Source organism: Condylura cristata, unplaced genomic scaffold (assembly GCF_000260355.1).
Source record: "Condylura cristata isolate star-nosed mole 26May11 unplaced genomic scaffold, ConCri1.0 scaffold00025, whole genome shotgun sequence".
Lineage (NCBI taxonomy): Eukaryota > Metazoa > Chordata > Mammalia > Eulipotyphla > Talpidae > Condylura > Condylura cristata.
Window position 1 is genome coordinate 342,570 of NW_004567126.1, and position 21,139 is coordinate 363,708.

The 21,139-nt window shown below is 49.3% G+C and overlaps 3 protein-coding genes across 5 annotated transcripts; 2 read left to right on the top strand and 1 right to left on the bottom strand.

Annotated features, from left to right (window-relative positions):
- CCDC159 (coiled-coil domain containing 159) lies at window positions 1-6,690 on the bottom strand. Of its 3 annotated transcripts, none has more exons than XM_012729794.1 (12): window positions 6,579-6,690; window positions 4,375-4,807; window positions 3,617-3,650; window positions 3,244-3,335; window positions 3,076-3,157; window positions 2,747-2,942; window positions 2,247-2,314; window positions 2,090-2,166; window positions 1,621-1,742; window positions 1,320-1,402; window positions 789-961; window positions 620-681 (listed from the first exon to the last, which is right to left on the bottom strand). In XM_012729794.1, the coding sequence occupies exons 1-12, from the start codon at window positions 6,587-6,589 to the stop codon at window positions 631-633; spliced, it is 1,422 nt and encodes a 473-aa protein (XP_012585248.1). In that variant the 5' UTR covers window positions 6,590-6,690; the 3' UTR covers window positions 620-630. The 3 variants fall into 3 exon arrangements, with proteins under 3 accessions (XP_004689064.2, XP_012585248.1, XP_012585249.1); XM_012729795.1 differs by having other exon boundaries at window positions 644-681; window positions 848-961; XM_004689007.2 differs by lacking the exons at window positions 620-681; window positions 4,375-4,807 and adding an exon at window positions 1-207 and having other exon boundaries at window positions 848-961.
- Window positions 6,691-6,918: 228 nt separating this feature from the next.
- TMEM205 (transmembrane protein 205) lies at window positions 6,919-9,150 on the top strand. The gene is made up of 4 exons (XM_004689008.2): window positions 6,919-6,989; window positions 7,493-7,601; window positions 7,705-7,868; window positions 8,795-9,150. Exons 2-4 carry the CDS (start codon window positions 7,502-7,504, stop codon window positions 9,098-9,100), a joined length of 570 nt encoding a protein of 189 aa, XP_004689065.1. The 5' UTR covers window positions 6,919-6,989; window positions 7,493-7,501; the 3' UTR covers window positions 9,101-9,150.
- Window positions 9,151-10,319: 1,169 nt separating this feature from the next.
- On the top strand, window positions 10,320-20,593 carry RAB3D (RAB3D, member RAS oncogene family). The gene is made up of 5 exons (XM_004689009.2): window positions 10,320-10,414; window positions 11,770-12,064; window positions 12,872-12,990; window positions 13,080-13,204; window positions 16,945-20,593. Exons 2-5 carry the CDS (start codon window positions 11,837-11,839, stop codon window positions 17,130-17,132), a joined length of 660 nt encoding a protein of 219 aa, XP_004689066.1. The 5' UTR covers window positions 10,320-10,414; window positions 11,770-11,836; the 3' UTR covers window positions 17,133-20,593.
- Window positions 20,594-21,139: the final 546 nt, after the last annotated feature.

A 21,139-nucleotide genomic window follows, 5' to 3' on the forward strand; every position in this document is an offset into this window, starting at 1 on the left:
AGGATGCTGCCGCCTGAGTCCCCGATCAGCCTAAAAAACCCTCGCGCGGGGAGACCGTCAGACTGCTGGGCCCAGCTCGGCAGACGCAGGAATGGAGACTCCGCCGACCTGGCAAGGCAGCCGGGCGCAGACTCCTCGAGACACAGAGCGAGGGGCGGGGCCTCAAGATCCTCATTTGCATAAGACAGTGGGGCGGGGCCTCGGTTGCTATTGGGGGTGGAGCGTGTTAGAATAGATTCAGAAGGGAATGGAAGCTGGGGGTTCAGTGGAAGAACCTGCGGGAGGGGGTGCTTAAGGAAACAGATGCGCTGGGTGCCTGGCATGATCCAGAGTCACAACCTCTCGGGTTCCCTATTTGGGCAGTAGAAGCAGCAGGCCAGATGGCCACAGCCCTCCCAAGAAAGAAGGCTGGCAGCCAGTATTGAAGAGCCTCTCTGACCACTCGTATCTGCAGACATTCCTGTGAGTTTGTCTGTCTCACAATATCCCCTTTAGTCCACCCATCCCAAACAGCCCCAGGGGTCTCTGCAGCCTTCCCAGTACAGAGAAGTAAGTTGTGGGGGGAAGGCATTTCCATGCACATGCAGAGCAGCAGCAACAGTCTACAAGTGAAGGAGGGTCTTGGCTAGTTTATTTTTTCTCTGGAGGGCTCTTCGGGGAGAGCAGTCCCGGCTGCTCAGGCTGTGGAAAGAGAGGGTGACTGGTCAGGGCTTGGCCTGGGTCCAGGAAACCTCAGGGTTAGAGGTCAGCAAGCAGATGCCTAGTTTGGGAGCTGGGAGGGTTCATACTGTGGGATTCCAGGGCAGGCCAGGAGGAAGGGGTGGATGGGGCAGGGGAATATCCACACCAAGTGGGAAGGAGCGGTTCTTGCTGAATGGTGCCTGGGAAGGGTCCTGGTCTGAGTCTGAGTCCGAGTCCCAGGATGGGAGTAGAGAGCTCAAGCACTGGTGCCCCTTGTAGCCTGCAAGAGGGAGAGATACCTCTGGCCCTTTATGCATGAATCCTGAGTGAGACCCTTTAGTGACCTCTAATTATGAGCCCCATGTCCCTTGATTTTATAATGTATTGGTCCTTAGTCATGTCCCTTTAATGGGACCCAATATGATGAGAAAGGATGATGAGAATGATCCTTGAATCTTATGCCTTAAGAAAGATGCCAGTGATTCTGAGTAAATGAAACTCTGAGGACTCCTTAATGAACATGACTTAATCTGACCCCAGAATAAGCTCCGACAAATATAGCCCCAAATATTGGCGTCCATGTAAGAAGCTGAAGAATAACCATGCCCCATCTCAGAGCAATGTTCAGTGTCCCTTACCCCTGAGGTTCATGGTCCTGGGGTGGCCCCCTGAGGGCATGGTAAGGTCATCAAATGAGTTCTGAAGCACATGCACAGCAGACCTGTGGGGAGATGGGGAGATGGGGGCCCTGGGAGACTCTGCACTACTCAGGACAGGGGCAGGGAGCTTGGTGAGGTCAGGAGCAGAGGTGAGTTCTGAGATGAGAGGGAGGACTGGACTAGTGGCAGCTCCAGGTTCTGGTGGTCACTGTTTGATTTGATGGTGGGGGCAAGGAGATAAGAGCAGGAGCCAGAGGTTAGAGTGTGAGCTGGGCATCACCATATGTCACTCAGCTCCTTCTGGAGGTCATCTTTCCAGGAGCCAGTGCCTCCTGCTGGCATCTCCTCAGTCTCTGGCCAGTTGGATGTGTCATACCCATGCTGCTTCATCTTGGTCAGGACCTGGGGCAAAGGGAGAGGGATGAAAGAACAACCATAGTAATTACAGTGCCGATCGTGAAAAATGACCATTCCACAGTATTTAGTAAATGCCAGGCTGCCTTCAAAATGCTTAGCACTCAGTTTTTGTGGCTACCCCTTCAGGTAAGCCTATGCCATCGCACCCATTACATAGATGAGGAAACGCAGGCCTAGAGAGGGAAAGTGACTTGTCACCATGATACAAGTGACATGATGTAAGAAGTGACAGAGCTGAATCTTGAACCTGGGCCTTCTGGCTTCAGACCAATGATAAAGGCTGGTAGAGATCCCTCTACTTCTCATGCAGCTTCTCTGATCTCTCTGCTTACCTTTCGGCACTTCACCTGGGTTTTCTGCATCTTCTGGATGTTCATCAGGTTCTCTGTGATCTCCTCCTCCTGGGCCTCTGTAGGGGGAGCAGAATCAAAGGGGGTCCTTTGGGCTGCAGAACAACAACCCTCCTGGCTGTGGGCACCAGGCACTCACGGAGCTTCTGATAGATGAAGGTGACCTCTTCCCGCACCAGCTCCAGCTCCTCCCAAAGGAACTTCTTGCTGAAGGGAAAGTGCAGCCTAAACCACCCCTCCCTGCCCAGCCCCTCACCCGCTCTGCTCACCTGCCTCCCCAAGTCACCCCCACTTTCCACATACCCATGTGTTCAACCACTATTTCCCCAAATTCTGGCCTCCTTCCCTCCCTCTAGCTTCCCACACTGCCATCCAGTTTCCAGATGCCCTGGCCTCCCTCCCTACCTTTCCTCCAGTTTCCTGCCTTCCCTGTCTTCTGGCTTCCTAATCTCCCACATAAGCCCTCCTTCCCCCTACCAGTCAGCTAGCTGTCTCTCCCCTATCCTCTCCTTTTGTACCTCCAGCTTTCTCTGACCTTTTAGTCCCTCTTACCCAGACCTCTTCCCAGTACCCCTTATCCTGCTCCTAATTCCCTCTGAGCAGTTCCCCCTCCCTCCCAAAGCCCTCAGGCATGCCCACCTGTCCCGGATCTCCTGTGCCAGTAGCTGCAGGCAGCGGGTGGTTCGGGCCTGCTGCACCTCCTCACTGTCCCGCAGGGTTTTTTGCAGCCCCTGCAGGCCTTGTGCCAGAGCCCCATACAGTTCTTGGTGTCCCTGCTCCATGCCACACTTTTGTCTTTCCTTCTCTGTTTGGTGGCTTGTGGGGCTCAGCACCTCTGCAGAGATAGTAGGGACATGACAACCTGGACCACACCTTGAACCCAGACTCACCCACCTCCTCTAAACATGACCTTAGCTGACTGCAATAGGTCTAGTGTCTAGCCTTTGCTTGACCTTGCCAGATCTCACCTTCAAGCTGTTGAAGCTTGATTTGTTGCAGGCAGCTCTCCTTCTCCAACATGGTCACTGAGTGGTTGAGGAATTCAAAAGCCTGGGGGGAAGAGGTCAGACCTGGGTGGGAGACAATATGGGGGACAGGAGCAGAGGTTGCTGGATACTGGGGCTGAGGCTGCTCACTTTGGTCTGGGCCTGTAGCTGGCTCTTGACTGATTCCAGTTCACATCGCAGGTGTTTCTGAGAATCAGGAATCACCATGGTGGACTTATTAGCTATGAGCAGAGGTAAGTGTTAGCAGAAGCTGGAGGAAGGGCAGAGTAGCAGCGAGGTCAGGGCAGAAGTCAGAGGCTCACGGGAAGGGTAGAGGCAGGGGGCAAGGAGCAGAAACCCCTGAGACTGAGGTAGAGGCAGGGATAGAAAGCAAGGTCAGGGGCTAGAGTCAGGTAAGGCTGGGCCAGGGACATATGGGCAGCAATTGTGGGCATGGGTTGAGGCTGGGGCAGAGGGTAGAGGTAGAAACTCACAATTTTCCATTGGGAAGGAGGGGTCTCACCTTTGATTTTGGAAGAGTTGATCTCCAAGGGTTTCTGGGGAAGGGGACAAGGAGGCAGTGGAAATCATTCTTGGGCTACCTCCCTACTTACCCTAACCCAGTCTGAGGGGTTGGACATGAGTTGGGTCTGCTGAATTCTTGGTGTCCCAAACCCCAGGTGCAAGCAAAGTTGCCTGCAGGTGCATGTTCATATCCTGCCCTGGCCTACACAAGCTTGGGGTATACTGACTGGTCCCCTACATTGCAGGTCTGTGGGCTGCCCAAGAGCACAGAGTTGTAGAACCCCTGTCTCTGTCCTGAGCTCAGACAATGGCCCTCTCCTCCTTAGGGGCAAATTAATTGTCTGGAATGGGTGCTAATAATACCTGATGCACAACCTCACTTGGTAATCAAACCACAAGCAGTCACACACACACACACTGCCGCAGACACAACCATGCATGCTAAGTTGTAACCACAAGGGCATCCACTCACACCTCTAAGACACACAACTACCAGCACTGCTAGTCACCCAGAGACTATCACACATAAGACCCCCTAAGACACACAATCGTACAGCCATTCCTTTATTTCCTTCACCCTTTCATTTAAGACCTCTGTAGTGGACAGGCCTCCTGACTACATTGGGCATTGTCCTGGTTACTGAGGACACATGGCTTGAAGGTTCTTCAGGACACTCCTACTGGCACTGCCCCCACCTTAAGCCCCACAATGGTAGATTGGATGAGGCAGGAAAGGATTCCCCTGGTGGAGGTGACCTTAGCAATGCTGTGAATCCTCTTCAGAAGCTCCTGGTCATTACAGCACTCCTTTGAATCTATGTTGAGGAATGAGGAAGACCCATGCGACCCAGGCCCTGAGCCCTTCGCTGGCCTCCAGTCTATAGTCAGTGCTTTGTTCTCAGAAGTAGCTGGTGCCAATGTTTCTGGTTCACTGCCTCTGGACCAGTGAATTGTATAGTCCAAGATCTTGTCTGAGGAAGAGGCTGGGGAGGTGATGGCTTCTTGAGGGCCAGCCAGGAGCCCTCTAGCCCCTTTTAGCTCCCCAGTCCCAGGGTTGCCCATCGACGAACCCCAGGACTTGTCACACTTCCCGTTATCAGGCAAACACAAGTTGGAGGGTGATGGAGATGAGCAGAGGCAGGGTACAGAGTAGTCAGGGTCCCGGGGTAGGCCAGCCAGAAGAGGATCGCTTCAAGTACAGGGGACAAAAAGCTGCTCTGAGACCAGCTTCCATGTCCCGACACTCCCAGACCCTCCCTGATACCCTACAGAGGCCTCAGCCTTGAACATAGATCCTCTAAGTTAAGGTAGGAGTGGAAGCTGCTACCTTGGATGGAAGATGATCCCAGACCTACAGTTTGGGCTAGGAAGAGAGAAAGGCCCCCAAAGCCCCACAGGAGGTAATAAGGCCTCAGAAGAGCCTAAAAAAAAATCTTGATATGGACCCTAGAGGGTGGGCATTTGTGGCAGCAAACAATATATGTAAAAGTTCAGAGGTGATGAACCACAGGCTTTGTGATAGAGACAGGGTTGAAGAAGAAGCAGCAGGAGGTTAGCAAGACAGCTTGAGCAAGGCATTGAAAGTCAAGCAGGGGAGTTGGAACCAGGCTTCCAGGTAAATGGGAGCCATAGAATATGAGCAGGAGAGACAGAGCCTATGTATTTAGTAATTGTTAGCTGAATTGGGGCTCAGGCCTGTGCTAGGTAAGGTCAACAGTAAGAACGAACTCAGCTATAGGTCTCATATCCACACCCCCCTCCCTGTTGCAGTGTAGCCAGGGTTAGTATATATGGAGAAGCTTGGGTAAATAAAACTTCTGGGTGAAGGATGCCTTTCCTTGAGTCACACTCAGCCAGTTTCTCAACGCTCCAGGCCTTTCTCTTCTGCTCTTGCTAGGCTCTCTGCCAGGTGTCTTTCCTCTGACCCAGTCTGCTTGGACTCTTCAAAACCCTACCTAGAAATTCCTCTATAAAAATCTCCCTCAATCCTTTTGTAAGCTCTTATTTTCTGAGCATCTCATTGAACGCTGGCACCACCCTAAGAACTCATTGGATCTATCACACCCACCCTATGATACAGGAATTATTCTTCTGTCTGAAATATTCTAGGCTATCCCTTCAAGAATGACTGCTTCATTGAGACCCTCACTTCCAGAAAAAGAGCAGTATGACGATTAAGGAGACCCTCCAGTTGTATAGCATGGGTTCAAATCCTGGCTTTACCTCTTACCAGCTGTGTGATGTTTGGAAGAGTTACTGAATCTCTCCATGTTTCAATGTCCCCAACTATAAAGATGTAATGACTAACTATCTACCTTATGGGCTGCTGTGACTAAGAAATACGTGCCATGGGCCCTCCCTGGTGGCATAACAGGTTAAAGCGCAGAACTGCGAACCTGACTATCATCACTCTGGTGTGAGTTTGATCCTGGCCAGGGAGGTGACCCACATGGCACAGCAGACCTCTCCTGCCTTGTTAACTGCAACCCTCAGTAGCATACTCCAGTCAATCTGCCTGTTCTGATCCCCACTCTGACTCTGGTGAATCCTCTCACCGCCCCTGCACCTCTGGCCTTGTACCCCAGTTCTGTATGCATAAATAAATAAATCTTTAATAATAAAGAAAAAAAGAAATACATGCCAGTGCCTGGCACAATAGTGGGAAGTTCTGTGTTTGTCTTTGAACCTCAGGGACTTAGGGACCAAAGGAACAGTGAGAGGCCTGGAGGGGAGAAGGGAAGAGGTATTGCTGAGTGCCAAGTGCAGGCAAGCCCCCCCTCCCCTCATCCACATACACCCCAGTTCCCTCACTCTTCCCAGCCTTCAATTTCTCTCCATGTTCATCCAGTAAGTCATCTTTGGGAAAGGAGGCGGGGCCATAATCAGGAGCCTCGCCCCTCGAGCCGTGAATCCTGTGTTCACCAGGCTTCCGACCCTTTCCGCACCCACCTACCACATACCACCTGTTCATGCTCTCCCATCAGGGACCGCGAAGCCAGTCCCCAGCTGTGACGCTGAAATTTGATCCCGTGGGGGCACCATTGCTTTAAAACTCTCGGAGCCTAAAGGTAGAGTCACAGAGAGGGGTGTGGTCAGTATTTAGCCCCGCCCCCTCCGGAGACCTCATTGACGCCTTCCCGCTTCCGTAGATCTCCAGAGTTACCGTGTAATTGGATAAAAGCCTGATGAGGGGGCGGGATTTCAGGATGATTTCTGCGAATCAGTTAGTAAATCTCTAAGAGGGCGGTACAGGAGGCCGCAGACCTACGATTTGATTGGCTTTGGCCTTAGCTAGAGGCGGAACGGGTTCCTGGCTCTACGAAAGGAGGTGGCCGAAGAGGGCCATCGGCCACCTGGAACGAGGGAGTGAGGTACTGAGCCCAGCACGCCTGGCCCCAGAATTTACCCCTAGCGTCTCTGGTTTTGCATTTCTGGGAACTGCGAGTTGAGATCGAGTTCTTAATGGTGATTTCCTGTCCTCCGCATGGCTTCCCAAAGATAGATGGAGCCTGAGGGTTCTTTGGGAACTTTCGTAATGGATTCTGAGAGCAATAATCTTTGTAGTTAGAACTGGCTTCTTAAGACGATCATTGAAGACTTAAGGGCTGCGTGCAATTTTGAGCGGCTGAGGCTGAATTTAGGGGTTGCAGAAGTCGCATGGACATTGTTGGGGTCCAGAGGCCTTGAGGTCTTGAGAGCAGTTTGCAGTGATGGGGTTGGGATTGTCACAGGACTGCTCTGCTCCTCCTCCACTTCTGGCTTGCTTTCTCTGGATCTCTGCCGAATGGCCATGACCCAGGCCTTGAGCAGATTCACTGAGTCTGAACGCCTCCACATAGAGGTAAAGCTCTGATGCATGGTGCCTCCTTCCTAGACCTGCAAGATGGAAGACGGTGGGACCCTGGGAAGCCTGACAAAAGTGGTTCATCTACTGGTCTTGTCAGGGGCCTGGGGCATGCAAATCTGGGTGACCTTCGCCTCAGGTAGGGATCTTCACCTGGACAGCTTGGTGCCTGGGGTGGGGACAGGAATCAGTGCAGATTCAGAAGATTGTTAACAGGTGTGTGGCTTCCTGCACTCCCACAGGCTTCCTGCTTTTCCGAGGCCTTCCCCGACATACTTTTGGTCTTGTGCAGAGCAAACTCTTCCCTTTCTACTTTCACATCTCCATGAGCTGTGCCTTCGTCAACCTCTGCATTTTGGCTTCACAGCATTCCTGGGCTCAGCTCACATACTGGGAAGCCAGCCAGGTATGCCAACTTAGGCTCCACTACCCTCTGGAGACTAGACTTATTGCTAGGACCCCACTGAACACCTATGGCTATACTTTTGAGATAATTAAAAGTATAGTCCTCCTCTTCTTGGTGGATACAAAACTGGGTTTTAAATGCCCTGGAGCAGTGCACAACGTGCACAACTGTCCCCAGCAGCCCTGTATATCCCCCAGTGTGTCTCTGCTGCCTGCTGCTCCCTCTCCTCCTAGCTTGGCCTGCCTCCAAGCTGTGGTGACTCAGCTGGACTGGGGCATTGACCCCAGTTCATTGTTTAAAAACCAGCCTGACTGGGAATTTAGTCTCCTATCCTCATCCACACATTGAGCCACAAGGCAAGAAACCATCTATATGTCTCATATTTCCCTATCCTGTGTCTCCACTGTGTTCCTCAGAGTTGGGCAGGTAAGGCCTGCCAGGTGTCTTAAGAATAATCCCACAGAGACAGGAGAGGATAATGGGCAACTGGAACTCTAAGGACTTATTTACTCCCTGCGGGCCCAGTGTTAGCTTCTGGGGCTTGGGCAAGGGCCAAAGAGGAGACAGATGTACTATTTTGAGGGAGTGAGGTGATAGTCATAATTTGGGGAAGAAAGGATAACTTAGATAACTTCAGTAGGGGAAAATAGAAGATGGGAGGAAACAAGACTGTGTTATGGAGACTTCTCGTATGGGCATCTAAGGACAGGAGGCTCAAGGTTTTCGTGGGATAGAAATGGGTAATGAAGCCTTTCCTTAAGGGGCTGCAAGTTGGGACCCCTAGTCTGGGTTTGGGGAAGGAGGAAGGCCCATCACTGTCCCCTTTCCCCCTTGCTTTCTGGGATATGAGGATGCAGAAGGGCCTTTCCTGGAGCCCTTCTGGCTCTCACGCTCAGATAACCTTGTCTTCCCACTGCCCTTGCCAGCTGTGCTTGCTGTTCCTGAACCTCACACTGGCCACCATCAATGCCCGCTGGCTGGAACCTCGAACCACAGCTGCTATGTGGGCCCTGCAGATGGTGGAGAAGGAGCGGGGCCTGGGCCAGGAAGTGCCTGGCAATCACCAGGGTCCTGATCCCTACCGCCAGTTGCGGGGACAGGACCCCAAGTACAATGCGCTCCGCCAGACCTTCTTCCACTACCATGGCCTCTCCTCCCTTTGCAACCTGGGTTGTCTCCTGAGCAATGGGTTCTGTCTTACAGGCCTTGCCCTGGGCCTCAGGAGCCTCTAGCTCCCACTGCCTCTCTGGCAAACTAAATGTCAATAAACACTTTTTTTTTTGAAATGGCTGCTCTTGTGTTTTTCCTAAAACAGGGGCAGGGGTGGGCAAGGATTGAGCTGATGTTTTCCTCATTCATATGGGATGATGATTTAGATTATCAGCTATGGCAGTGCCTAAGCTCTTACTATAATGACAGGGTATGGACCTGTACTGTCCCGGTAGTGGACATGCCATTTTTTTGTGATAAGAAAAGTTAATTCTGATCCCTAGTGAATAACCGTATTTCCCACTTCATTGACACTGGGGGGGAGGGCATGACTGTGACTTGCTTTTCACCAATGCAATGTGAGCAGAGGTGGCAGGAGTCATTTCCAAAGGTGAAGGTATGAACCAGTGCATGATTTGCCACCCGCTCCATTCACCACAATGAGCAGGAGGAGAAGCAGATCAGGTGCACTTGCTTGTAACAGCATACGCTGGCCCTTTCTGATTCATGTCATCTCACCACCTGTGAGGGAGCCCTTGGAGGCTGCTACTGTTGTTCCCATGAAACAATAGGGGCTCTGCTTTTAAGTGGACAGATGGAGTTGTTGGGATTTAACAGCAAAGCCTGCACTATTTCAACTGCAGTCTCTTAAGTGGTCCTGGAAGCCAAATGTCCTTATTATGTGGCTTCAGGCAAGGGGTTGCCCCTCTCTGAGCTTCTGTTTCCTTATTCAGAAAGGGAAATGTTAATTCTGAGGGTTCTTAAAAGTCTTTCACAAAGGGGTCTATTTACTTTCTGGTCAGGCACTGTACTTTGCAAATACTAACTCAGGCTTAACAAAACTCTGAGGGGGGACTTACTGCCCACTGAAAAAGACCTGGGAAGTTTAAGTGACATGCCCAAAGCCACAGAGCTGGAAAGAGATTGAGATGGGGTTGAAATCCATCTCCAGAATCCTCTGTGCATGTAGTAGAAGCTCTACATACATTTGGGGGAAAGAAAAGCTTATTGTTGACAGGCAGCGATAGACTCCTGCAGGTTTAGGCTGTGTCCAACTCCACCGCCCACCCACCTCCTACCCGCACACCCTCCAACCCCCATCTTCTCCCCACCCCTACAACCCCTCAGCTTTCCTCAAGCCTCGCCCCCTCTGCCCCGCCCGTCCTTCCCGGGGAGCGGTCCCTCCCCTGCCTGGGCGGAGCCGGCGTTGGATCCGGGTGGCTGCGGCGGCGGCGGCGGCGGCGGCGGCGGAGGCGGAGGGTTTGGGGTCGCGACCAAGACCAGGCTGCAGCGAGTTCGGAGGCAGAACGCCCGCGGACATCGTCCCCCAACAAGAGGTGACACTCCTCCCCTCCCCCAGCTAGGGAGCCCTGTACTTCTGCGTCTTAACAGGTCTGGGGGTACAGGGAGAATAGGAAAAGGACCAGGAGAACAAAGGCAGGTGGCGTGGGACGACACTTTTCCCTCGCCCCCACCCAGCTGGGCTCTTCGGGGAGCGTTAACTGGTTGCGGGAGGAGCAGAGAGCCCAGCTGGGGACATGGGCTGGGACCATATGGTGATGGGAGGGAGCCCCTGAGCTCCCTTGCACCAGCTGGGTTACCCCAATCCAGTGAAGGGAAACAGGGCCCAACCCTCCTGGGACCCTCACCCACTGTCAGGAGTGAGGGGAGGTGGGCAGGTAATCAGAAAGAGGTGAGACCGACTGACAGGTGTGCTGTGGGCGGGGAATTGAGGGTTCCAGCCTGGAGGCCAGGCCCAGCTTGGGGAAAGATTTCCTGCCTCTTCTCTTGCCCTCCTCAAACTCGTTCTCCCAGTACTTGGGGTGGGGCCCCAGGGCAGGGCAGGAAAGAGGGGCCTCTTGGGTTCTCCTTTAAAATGGAAAAAAGTTCCACAAGCTGTTTTGAAATAATTATGCCTGGGATTCTCCCGTCAGTGTGCCCTCTACTCACCCAGGCATTCTGGTGCCTCCCAGTTCAGCTCTGGAAGCAGCAGTAACCAGCTGGGAAAACTGAGGCCTAGGGAGGAATAAGGGCTGGGGGGATGCCCTGGACCCAAATGAAGCAGCCCAGCTGTCAAGACAGATTGGCAGGAAAGAAAGTCTGGGTGTTCTTGATTATTATGTGATTGGGGTGGTTTCCTTAGGCTTGAGGATTGTCACTCTCACCAAGCCAACATGGGCTAGGGCTTAGATGAGTCAGCCCTGCCTTAGGGAGACTGCCCAGCCCCTTTTACAAACAGAAGTTGGAGGTACCCACTTGGAGATGAAACTAGGCTTTAAACCTAGGCTGTAGCCCCCTGAAACTACACCCCCCCCCTTGGGGTTAACAAAGAGGTGGCCCTCCAGTGGCTGATACCTGTTAAAATGAACTCTGGGCTATGGGGGAGGGAGAGAGAGAGGCTCTATCCAGCTGGCAAGGTCTTCCTCCCCCCAGTTCATACCTGGGCCATGCCAGCTGCTTAGCCTGGGGCAAAGTCCACACCTATACCTTCTTCAAGATCTGGTTCCTCACTGGCCAGAGGAGGCACCCCATGTGTCCCCCATGTGTCTTTGTATTTGGTAAAAATCCCCATTTTCCAGAGGAGGGTGTTGAGGCCCAGAGAGAGCCAGTGATGTGCCCAGAGTCCAGTACTTGAATTCAGGCCTGACATAATGCATTGGGGCCCTTACTCTGGTGTTTGATTTCCTTACAGGACCCTAGTCCTCCCCAGTTGAGGATTCTAGGCCTCTCCCTTCCCCCTGCCAAGGCTCCCTGCCAAGATGGCATCAGCAGGAGACACCCCCACCAGCCCCCGGGATGCAGCAGACCAGAATTTCGACTACATGTTCAAGTTGCTCCTCATCGGCAACAGCAGCGTGGGCAAAACGTCTTTCCTGTTCCGCTATGCCGATGACTCCTTCACACCTGCCTTTGTCAGTACTGTGGGCATTGACTTCAAAGTCAAGACGGTCTACAGGCATGACAAGAGGATCAAACTGCAGATCTGGGTGGGCCAGCAACCTGGGCTGCTTTGTTGGGGTGGGAGGGCTAGAGTTACTCCAGAGATCTCATGTAAGGGTATAGGGTTGTGAAAGGGTCCCACAGAGTTGGTGAGGTAGCCTGGAGTAGGTATGATGAGTAGGGGGGAATTATCTATGTGATTAATTTGTCAAATGAGGGCGATGTGCTCTGTCCTATGAAGTCTGAAAAGGAGATGGTGGGTTAGAAGTCCTGGTAACCATTGAGGAAGAGGTTCTGGTACCATCTCAGGTAACACTGTGGGCCCTGAATGAGCCTGCCTGCCACTCAGGGCTAGTGTCTGCTGTCAACACTTGCCATGGTAATGAACACAACACTGTAGGGTGCCTGCAATAGGGCACTCTCTGGCTCATGTGGCTCTTGTCTGTGGTCACTAAGTTGGTTTTTAGAGGTGAGGTCAAAGGGGCTCATAAGTCTTTGAGAGGCCACAGATTCCCTCAGACTGGGAACCCTTTAGGGCCAGGGCTATGTCTCCATTCATCCAGGAGACTGTGGACAAGCCAGATTTATCCCATTAGACTAGAAGCTGTGCAGCCAGCCCCCATGATCCCCTAATTATCCTAGAGGCTCTGTGGGCCAGCCTTTGTTTCTCCCATCAATCTAGAGCCTATGAGGACAGGCCCATGTCTCCGAATTGACTGGAGATTATATAGGCAGGTTCATGTCTCACCCATCAAACTGGGACTAAGAGCAGACAAAGCAGTGCACCCTCAGACAAGTGCCTCCAGGGTGGGGTAAACAGTGCTTCCAGCTGTCTGATTCCACTGTTCACCCAGGACACTGCGGGCCAGGAGCGCTACCGTACCATCACCACAGCCTACTACCGTGGTGCCATGGGCTTCCTATTGATGTATGATGTTGCTAACCAGGAGTCTTTTGCTGCTGTGCAGGACTGGTGAGTGCTTGCTGACCACTGACACCCTGATTTTTGCCCTCCCCACCCCACCCCCTAATTCCAGCCCTAATGGCCCTCAAATTCTACAGGGCTACACAGATCAAGACCTATTCCTGGGACAATGCCCAGGTCATCCTTGTGGGGAACAAGTGTGACCTGGAAGATGAGCGTGTTGTGGCTGCGGAGGATGGCCGGAGGCTTGCTGATGACCTTGGTTAGTATAAAACCTGGCCCACAGGCCCTGAGCCTCCCACACCTAACTCTCATCCCTACCCTCAGGTCCTCTGTCCAAGAGCAATCACCAGCAGTTTGCTTTTTGAGTATCCTCCCCAGAAATGTCCATAAACATGCCACCTTCTCCATTTAATTTTTGGAGATTCATCCACAGTTAATTCTCAATTTCCTCACTGCCCTGTGATCCCAGACTCAGCAAAATCACTTCTGGAAGTTTATTCTACAGAATCTACAACAATGTGGGAAATGGCTTATATCAAACTGAAGCAGTGTTAGTAGGAGGAAAACTTTGACAACCTCACAGTAGTGGAAACAGCTAAACATAAAGTTTACAGTTATGCATTGCTTAATAACATTTTGGTTAATGATGGACCTTATAAAAGATGGCAATAACTTGATAGCACTGCCAGTGAGGCAACACATAAAAGATGATAGCTCCAATAAGCCATTCCATGTAGCTTAGTTATAATAGGCTATACCATCTAGGTGTGTAATTACACTTTATGATGTCTACACAATATGATATCACTTAATGATTTGTTTCTGAGAATATCCCCATCATTAAGTGGCATGACTATATATTTACATGGTGGAATACTATACAGCCATAAAATCGATCAAGCTGTTCTCTGTGTTTCACTATGGCAAGATCTATGGGATATATGATTGAGTGGTAAAAGTAAACTGTAAAAGTCATGGTTATTACTGCTCCCTTTAGTCCAGGGCTCACTTTCTTTAAGGACCAGACAGGAAGTATTTTTAGCCATAGAGTTGCAACAGTTCAACTCTGCTTCAAAGTTGCTATAGACAATCCGTTTCACTAATGAATGAGTGTGATCATTTGTCCATAAAACCTGTTTACAAAAGCACACAATGGGCCAGAATTGGTCTATGGTTTGGAGTTTGTTCACTCCTGCATTAGTGTATAAAAAAGATAAGAAAAGAATAAAAGCATGTTTGCCTAAAGAAAATGTGGAGATATACACAGAAATCTAGTAGCAGTGGTGACCTATGTGTGTCTGAGAAATGGGAAGCCAGGGCACCAGAGTGGGAGGGGGATTTTCATTTTACCTTTTGGAATCAGGTGGGACTGTATATTCAGAATTTAGGCTACATGAAAATCTGATCTTGGAGTATCCAGTATTCTAGGCTATCCTGGGACTTTTATTCTGGGAGGTGGTATCATCATTGCAGGAGGAGAGCAAGTTAAGGGCCCAGACCTGGAGTTAGAATCCCAGTCAACAATCCATCTGTTTTGGGACCTCCTTCTTTCCATTTCTCCATCTCGAAAACAAGTGAAAACTGTGTTAACTGTTTTTTGCTGTTTTTACTGTTGTTGTGGAGTGAGCTCGTGTGGTCATACTCTAGACCCACAATTGGGCTGGCAATAGTGAAATCAGCTATGACCGGGTCTTGGACTGGGGTTCTTGCCCCTACTTTCTTGCAGGGAATATTTGGAGCTGTTAGAAAGGTTAAATAAGCTAATGTTGGCCCTGGTGGAACATTAACTCAGTGTTATTTCTCGATTGCTTCGTGATCTTGTACTACCAGTGACTTCAGCTCTCTGTGCCTGCACTTCCTTGTTTGTGCAACAGAAATGATAACAGCTCCACCTCATTGAGTTGTCATGAAGAGTAAATGAGTTCTAATATATGTGGCAGTAATAACAGTCAGAGCTGTGGGTGGGTTGCATCTAAGGGTGAACATGAATGTAAATTATTGTTGATGTAAAACTCTCAATACCACGTGGCCCTCAAAGCCAAAAATATTTGTATCTGGCCCTTTATTACTATTTTTTAAAAGATGTATTTATTTATGCATATAAGAACTGGGGTACAGGCCAAAGGTGCAGGGGCAGTGAGAGGATTCACCAGAGACAGAGTGGTGAGCAGAACTGGCAGACTGACGAAGTACACTGCTGAGGGGAGCGGTGGGTGTGTCAGGAGAGGTCTGCCATGCCATGTGGGTCACCTCTAGGGCGGGAATCGAACTCATGCTGAAGTGGCTTTAGCTTCTTAGTGCAGTGCTTTAACGCGCTGTGCCACCAGGGAGGGCCTGATCTGGCCCTTTAAAAAGAAAGTTCAACCCCATGCCATTGTCTTTTTGGAGAAAGTAAATCTTTGTTCTATGGACTGTCTCCCATTTAAGTTTGGCTTTTTGTTCCCTGTGGTGTCATGTAACCTGCTCCTCTGTCCCTTATGTTTTCTGGGAATTCCAACCTGGTGTGCTGTGGAGTAAGCTCATGTGGTCAGACCCTGGACCTTCAATTTGCCTGGAACTGGGGAAATCCACCATGACCCAGCCCTAGGCTGGGGTTCCTTCTTGCAGGGAATATCTAGTAATTGGGAATGGTGTGTGTTGGGGGGGTAGCAGGGGTGGGGGCGGGGGAGGCTGTCATTCTGTCGCTAAATTTAAAATATTGGAGTACAAAGAGAGAGAGAGAATTTGATCCCAATTTTATAGGAAAAAGACCAGACATGCACACATCCCTTAAAACCCAACCCTAACCATTGTGTATTTGTATTTTAAAAACTGGAAAACTAAATATCAAAAACAAAAAAAAAAACAGTAGTAACTATTTCTGGGTGTTATGATTACAAAGAGTTTTTTTATTTGTCTTGATATTTTTCAGGATGTAGTATCTAGCTTCTACAGTGAATCTCCAGTGAATATTTATAATCAGGGGAAAAATGTTAAGAAAACAAACAATTCAGATTGTTTGAAATAGAATCACACATAGAGAAGGTGTGCCAGACTTGCCCCCAGAAGACAATCTAGTGACTTGGTGATCACAGCTTGTAGTAGGAGATCTAATTCAGGCTCTGCCTGTCATTTATTTATTCAGTTGTAAGCAACAGTAACTGAGCACCATCTTTTTGCCAAGCACCAGGCTGGATGAAGTCATGGACAAGGCAGACAGAAATCCTAGTATTCTAGTAAATAGATAATCACATACTACTATTTAACTACTTATATTTTTATATTATGACATTTTACAGCTTGAGAAGGGCTGCATAGAACCCTGTTTACGCTGTGCTATGTGTAATATGGTAATTTTTTTTTTTTTTTTTGGATCTCTGACCCACCTCAATGGGCGTGGCAGGTGGGGACACATTAGGAGCAATTCAGGGACAGTCACCTGCAGGTAGCGCCTGAATCAGCCTTTCAGAGGAATAGAAAGGACTACTTTCATGTCAGTAGGCCACATTTTGTAGACAAACGGTTTTTGGGCAGATCCCCAAGGTATTTGCACCACTTCCTACCTTTGGAAATATAAAAGTTGACAAATTATGATAGCCTGAGAATATTCAAAGCCAGGCAGCTGGACATAAATTCCAGCTGTGCATGTATTATTACTTGTGTGAATTTAGATGAGTGACTTGCCTTCTCTTTGCAGCACAAATTGGACATAAACCAAGCACAGTCACCCACAGGCATCCCAGTTCTTCCTGGGCGCCAGGACGTACCTGGAGTCTTGTAGCTACTACCTTGTGATAGAGAGCTTCCTACCAGTATCGAGAACAGGATGCATCTGCAGATTTTTATCATCATCAATATTATTGTTCCCACTGCACAGATGCGCAGGCCGAGGTTGACAGACTAAAGTATACTCAATTCAGGCAGGGTCAGTCTTGGAGACTCAGGTTGGGTGGTGCCACAGCCCAGGCTCTGCCTGTGGTAGAGTCTTTCTCATCAGTGTCCCTCCTTATGTCCCTCCAGGTTTCGAGTTCTTTGAGGCCAGTGCCAAGGAAAACATCAACGTGAAACAGGTCTTCGAGCGCCTGGTAGACATCATCTGTGAGAAGATGAATGAATCCCTGGAACCCAGCTCCAGTGTGGGCAGCAATGGGAAAGGCCCAGCCCTGGGGGATACTCCACCCCCCCAGCCAAGTAGCTGTAGTTGCTGAGATGGCCCCAACCCCTATCTACTCCCTCCTGCCACAGCAGGGACTGTGATGAGCCATGAGCCACAAGGGCTGTTTCTAAGCTCAGGGCACTGCCAGCCTTGCCTCCCATCAGCTACCAACTGCCCCTAACACCTGCATGACCTGTTCACTAGCCATGGCTGCAATAGCCTCAATCACAAGCCCCCAGGCCCTGGGAGCTCTACAGTGCAGGCAGGGACTGGGGACTTTGACATGCCTGAACTCGCTGCTTTTCAGGGGTTTTAATGAGGGTGGCATGGGCTGCATGGTCTCCCCTGCCTGGTGGAGGGGTATCAGGTGCCTTCTGCATTAGGGGCATTGTCCAGGGCCATTCTGTTGGTGGGTATGTGTTGTGCCTTGCCTGGTGTTCACAGGCCAGCTGAAGATGGTTTGTTTTCTCCCTTATGTAATATGGGTTCTCATAATTAATCTCTGGAACGGTGGAAGACAGCTCTTCTTAGACCTCCATCTATTTCCCAAGCCTGTCTGTGAACCTCTTAAGACCTCAGTGTGCTGAGGTAGAAGGTGATTTAGCCCTTGTAGACTCCTCCCTTCTGGCCTGCAGATCCTCTGCCTATGAAAACAGTATTAAAGCAGCTTTTCCCATACGACAGGACAGGGAGTCAGCAGCTCCCCAGCCCCCGCCACCTTGCTTTCAGGGACCCCCAAAAAGTGCCTTCTGAGCTTCCCCAGAATTCCAAACCACTATCCTCCATGACCCTTTCACTGTTTTGGCTTGTCCACTGAATCTCTGATCCAAAATTGATTTCTGGAACTACCGATGGGCTGTGTCAGGTGGAGCAGAGAAGCTCTTAACCCCTGGCATTCCTGCATGGGGTTTTTTACCAGTAGCTAAACTCAGTCATGAGCCTGGTCCCCCCTCTCCTTTTGGCCCCTGGCTCTCTTGTCTAGAAAAAAAAGGCCCTCTTGGGGCTTTTCCACTGCTAGTGTTTTAAGCAAGCAGAGCCTTTCTACATCTTACATCCTGCTAGAAATGGAAATTGAGCAACGTTTAGAATTTGCCCTTGCTGGAGACTTTCCAAAATGAGGACTTGGGCCCATCCCATTTGAGAGCTTGACCACCTGGCTTGTTTCCTAAGCCATGTCATAAGTGAGCCCCAGTGATGTGGCACTTTCTGCTAATGCCGGCATCACTCAGAGGAATGCTTTGTGGTTAGACCAGAGGGCTAAGGAAGCAGAATTGTATAACTGCTATTTCTTGCACATCAACAGCCACAGCTTGGGAACGGCAGGTTTATGAGGGGATGAGCGAGGGTTAGTCCCCCTGGCTGGGGCACAACTAAGGGAGCCATGAGACTGAAGCCCCAGCTGCTGGGGCTCCTGCTGGGAAGTTATGTGTAGTTTGGGGCTCTAGATCTTAAGACACTCCTTTGTCCCCTTTCCCTGCCTCAACAGCCCCACAAAGCCAAAACTGATGGCACAATACCTCCCACCCCAGAACGCCAACTGACACTCCATTGACCAACACTGTGAGGATAACCTTAGAGATGCTTTGTTCTGCCTCCGCTCACCACCAAAATGACTTAAACCTCCTCCTTCTGAAGTTAGGTTCAAATTCACATTTAATCTTACTCTAGAATAAATTTCTTCCTATAAGATCCTATTTGCCTTATACCAAGGGCTAGCTATCCATAGAGCTTGAAAGTAAGGATATCTTTATATGTCAACAAATTAGATTCTCACTATGAAAGGCTAAGTTCCTAAAAGCACAGAGTATCTGAGTGTTTTAGGTGGAAGTCAAGTATTTTAGTTTTATTACAGAAATGAAATTAATGCAGCTAAAAAGTGTGTGCATCACAGTCTGTCAACAGGCTAGTGTCTGGTGCTTTTTTCTTAAGCTGCTACCAGGAAAATATGGTGGAATAGAGGGTCATTATCTAAGGGACAAACCTACTTGGACACCAGAGTTGGCCTAAGCTTCCTGTTTACACATGAATTTTTTAATAGTTTGACTTCAAAGTAGCAATGAAGCAACTGCCTCTGGGAATAAAGCATGAGAACTTTTTTGTTCTAAAAATAGTACAAGTTTTTATTTTATGATGTTTGGGGGCAATGTTTGATTCCTGGTGGCAAAACTGATTATCTTCAAAGATCACTGGGGAACTAGAAGTTTAAATTTACAAACAACAATTAAACCAACTGCAGTGACTTCCCACTTCTGGGGAGAGGAAGGCAGACGCAGACCCTGAGGTGGTTCTGCACCAGTGCAGCGCCTTCCTACCATTCACTTCTAGCAATTTGTCTTTCTGAAAACAGGTTCAGTGGGAAATTACCATATCTGGTTAAGGGTTCTGCTTTTTTTTTTTTTTTTTTTTTTTGACTTCTCCAGGGATAATTTTCTTCTGTCTGTCCTCCTTAGTAAAAAAATAAGGGGTAAAATTTGTTCTCAGTGTTGAAACACTAATTGCCCTGGCTGACTTCTCCCTAATTATCCTGAAACACTATGATGAGAGCTTTTGACCTGGTCATTTGTATCCTGGATGTGGTTCTGTGTAAGTGATTCTTTGATGTCCATTTAAAAAGACATGTGCTTTTTTCCACAAGGAAAATTAAATTAAAGCCATTTGCCCAAATGTGGTGACTTACTTCCATTAGTGAAATGTGATTTTCAGGAAGAGAGACTGATTCTCAGCCAAGTAGATGAGGGCACAGTGATGCAGCAGAACCTGCCTGGGTCAGGCCATGAAAGCTGTTTTGGGGCTCTAACCAAGCCTCATAGCCACTGTCTTGCTTCTTAAAAATCCGTTTGTATAGGGATGTATCCCTAGTTAATCCTAGTGAGATCTGACTTACTCTCAGCATCCAGAGTATACCTGTAGCACCTGAATTGAATCAAATCCCTCCTTGTTCAGAGCCTTCCATCATTCCCACTTTCCCCGGGGTAAAAGCCAAAGACCTCGCCTGCTCAAGCTGACCTGTCAACTCCCTACCCTCCACTCTTGCTGCTTTCCATGCTCCAGTCACACTGGTTTGTCTCTTTTTGAGCACACTAGACCCTGGCCTGAGGGCTTTGCACTGGTTATTCCCTCAGCCTGGAAGGTTCTCAACCCAAGTAATCACAGGACTTCTCTCACCTCCTCCTCCAAGGCAACTCTCACCTTATTGACCCTCTGTTTAGTACTGTAACATTTAGTACCGCAACACTTCTGATGTCCCTTTCCCTATGCTCCACATAACCTCTAGAATCTAAACTACTATTCAGTCTACTTGTCTACTTATGTAACTTAAATAGGTGTCTCCCTCACTAAAGAGTAAGAGCAGGGCTCCACTGAGGAATGAACTGTTGAGTGTACTCTCCTAGGCTCTATGGTATTGTTCACAGAGATAAACATTTTTCTTTCATTGACCTAAATGTGATTAAGTAATGCCTAGCTAGTATCAACTCAGGTGCAGGGATTTCAATTTTTTTTTTTTTTTTTTTTTTTTGTAATCAACTTACCCAGGGTCCTCTGAGACATAATAGAAAAGAAATATTTGGTCTTTGGTTCCTGGCACACAGCTCCTTAAACCCTTGGAACCTCCTAGTAATGTGTGTTTTTTGCATGCTAAAGCGGACTTAAGGCCGGGGGTCCCTGGATAGTATTTGAATGGGAGCCAGAAAGACCAAGGCTGGATTGGAACTTTCTGCCCCCTCCACTCTCCACATTCAGAGAGAGGGGCAAGAGAATGAGTTAATCACCAGTGTTCAGTAGTTTAATTAATCATACCTACCTGATGAAACCTCCATAAAAACCCCTGAACAGTGGGGTTAAGTGTTCTTTTGGTGAATACATAAAGGTGCTGGAGGGTGGTGCACCAGAGAGGGCATGGGAGCTCCATGCCCTTCCTCATGCTCTATGAGTTTCTTCCCCCAGCTGTTCTTGGGCTGTAGCCTTTCTTTTTAAATGATAGGATTCCTGACTTTCATGTCATCTTTGCACAGAATGATGCTAACCTGTTCTGTATTGTTGCTTTTTTTAAAAAAGCAT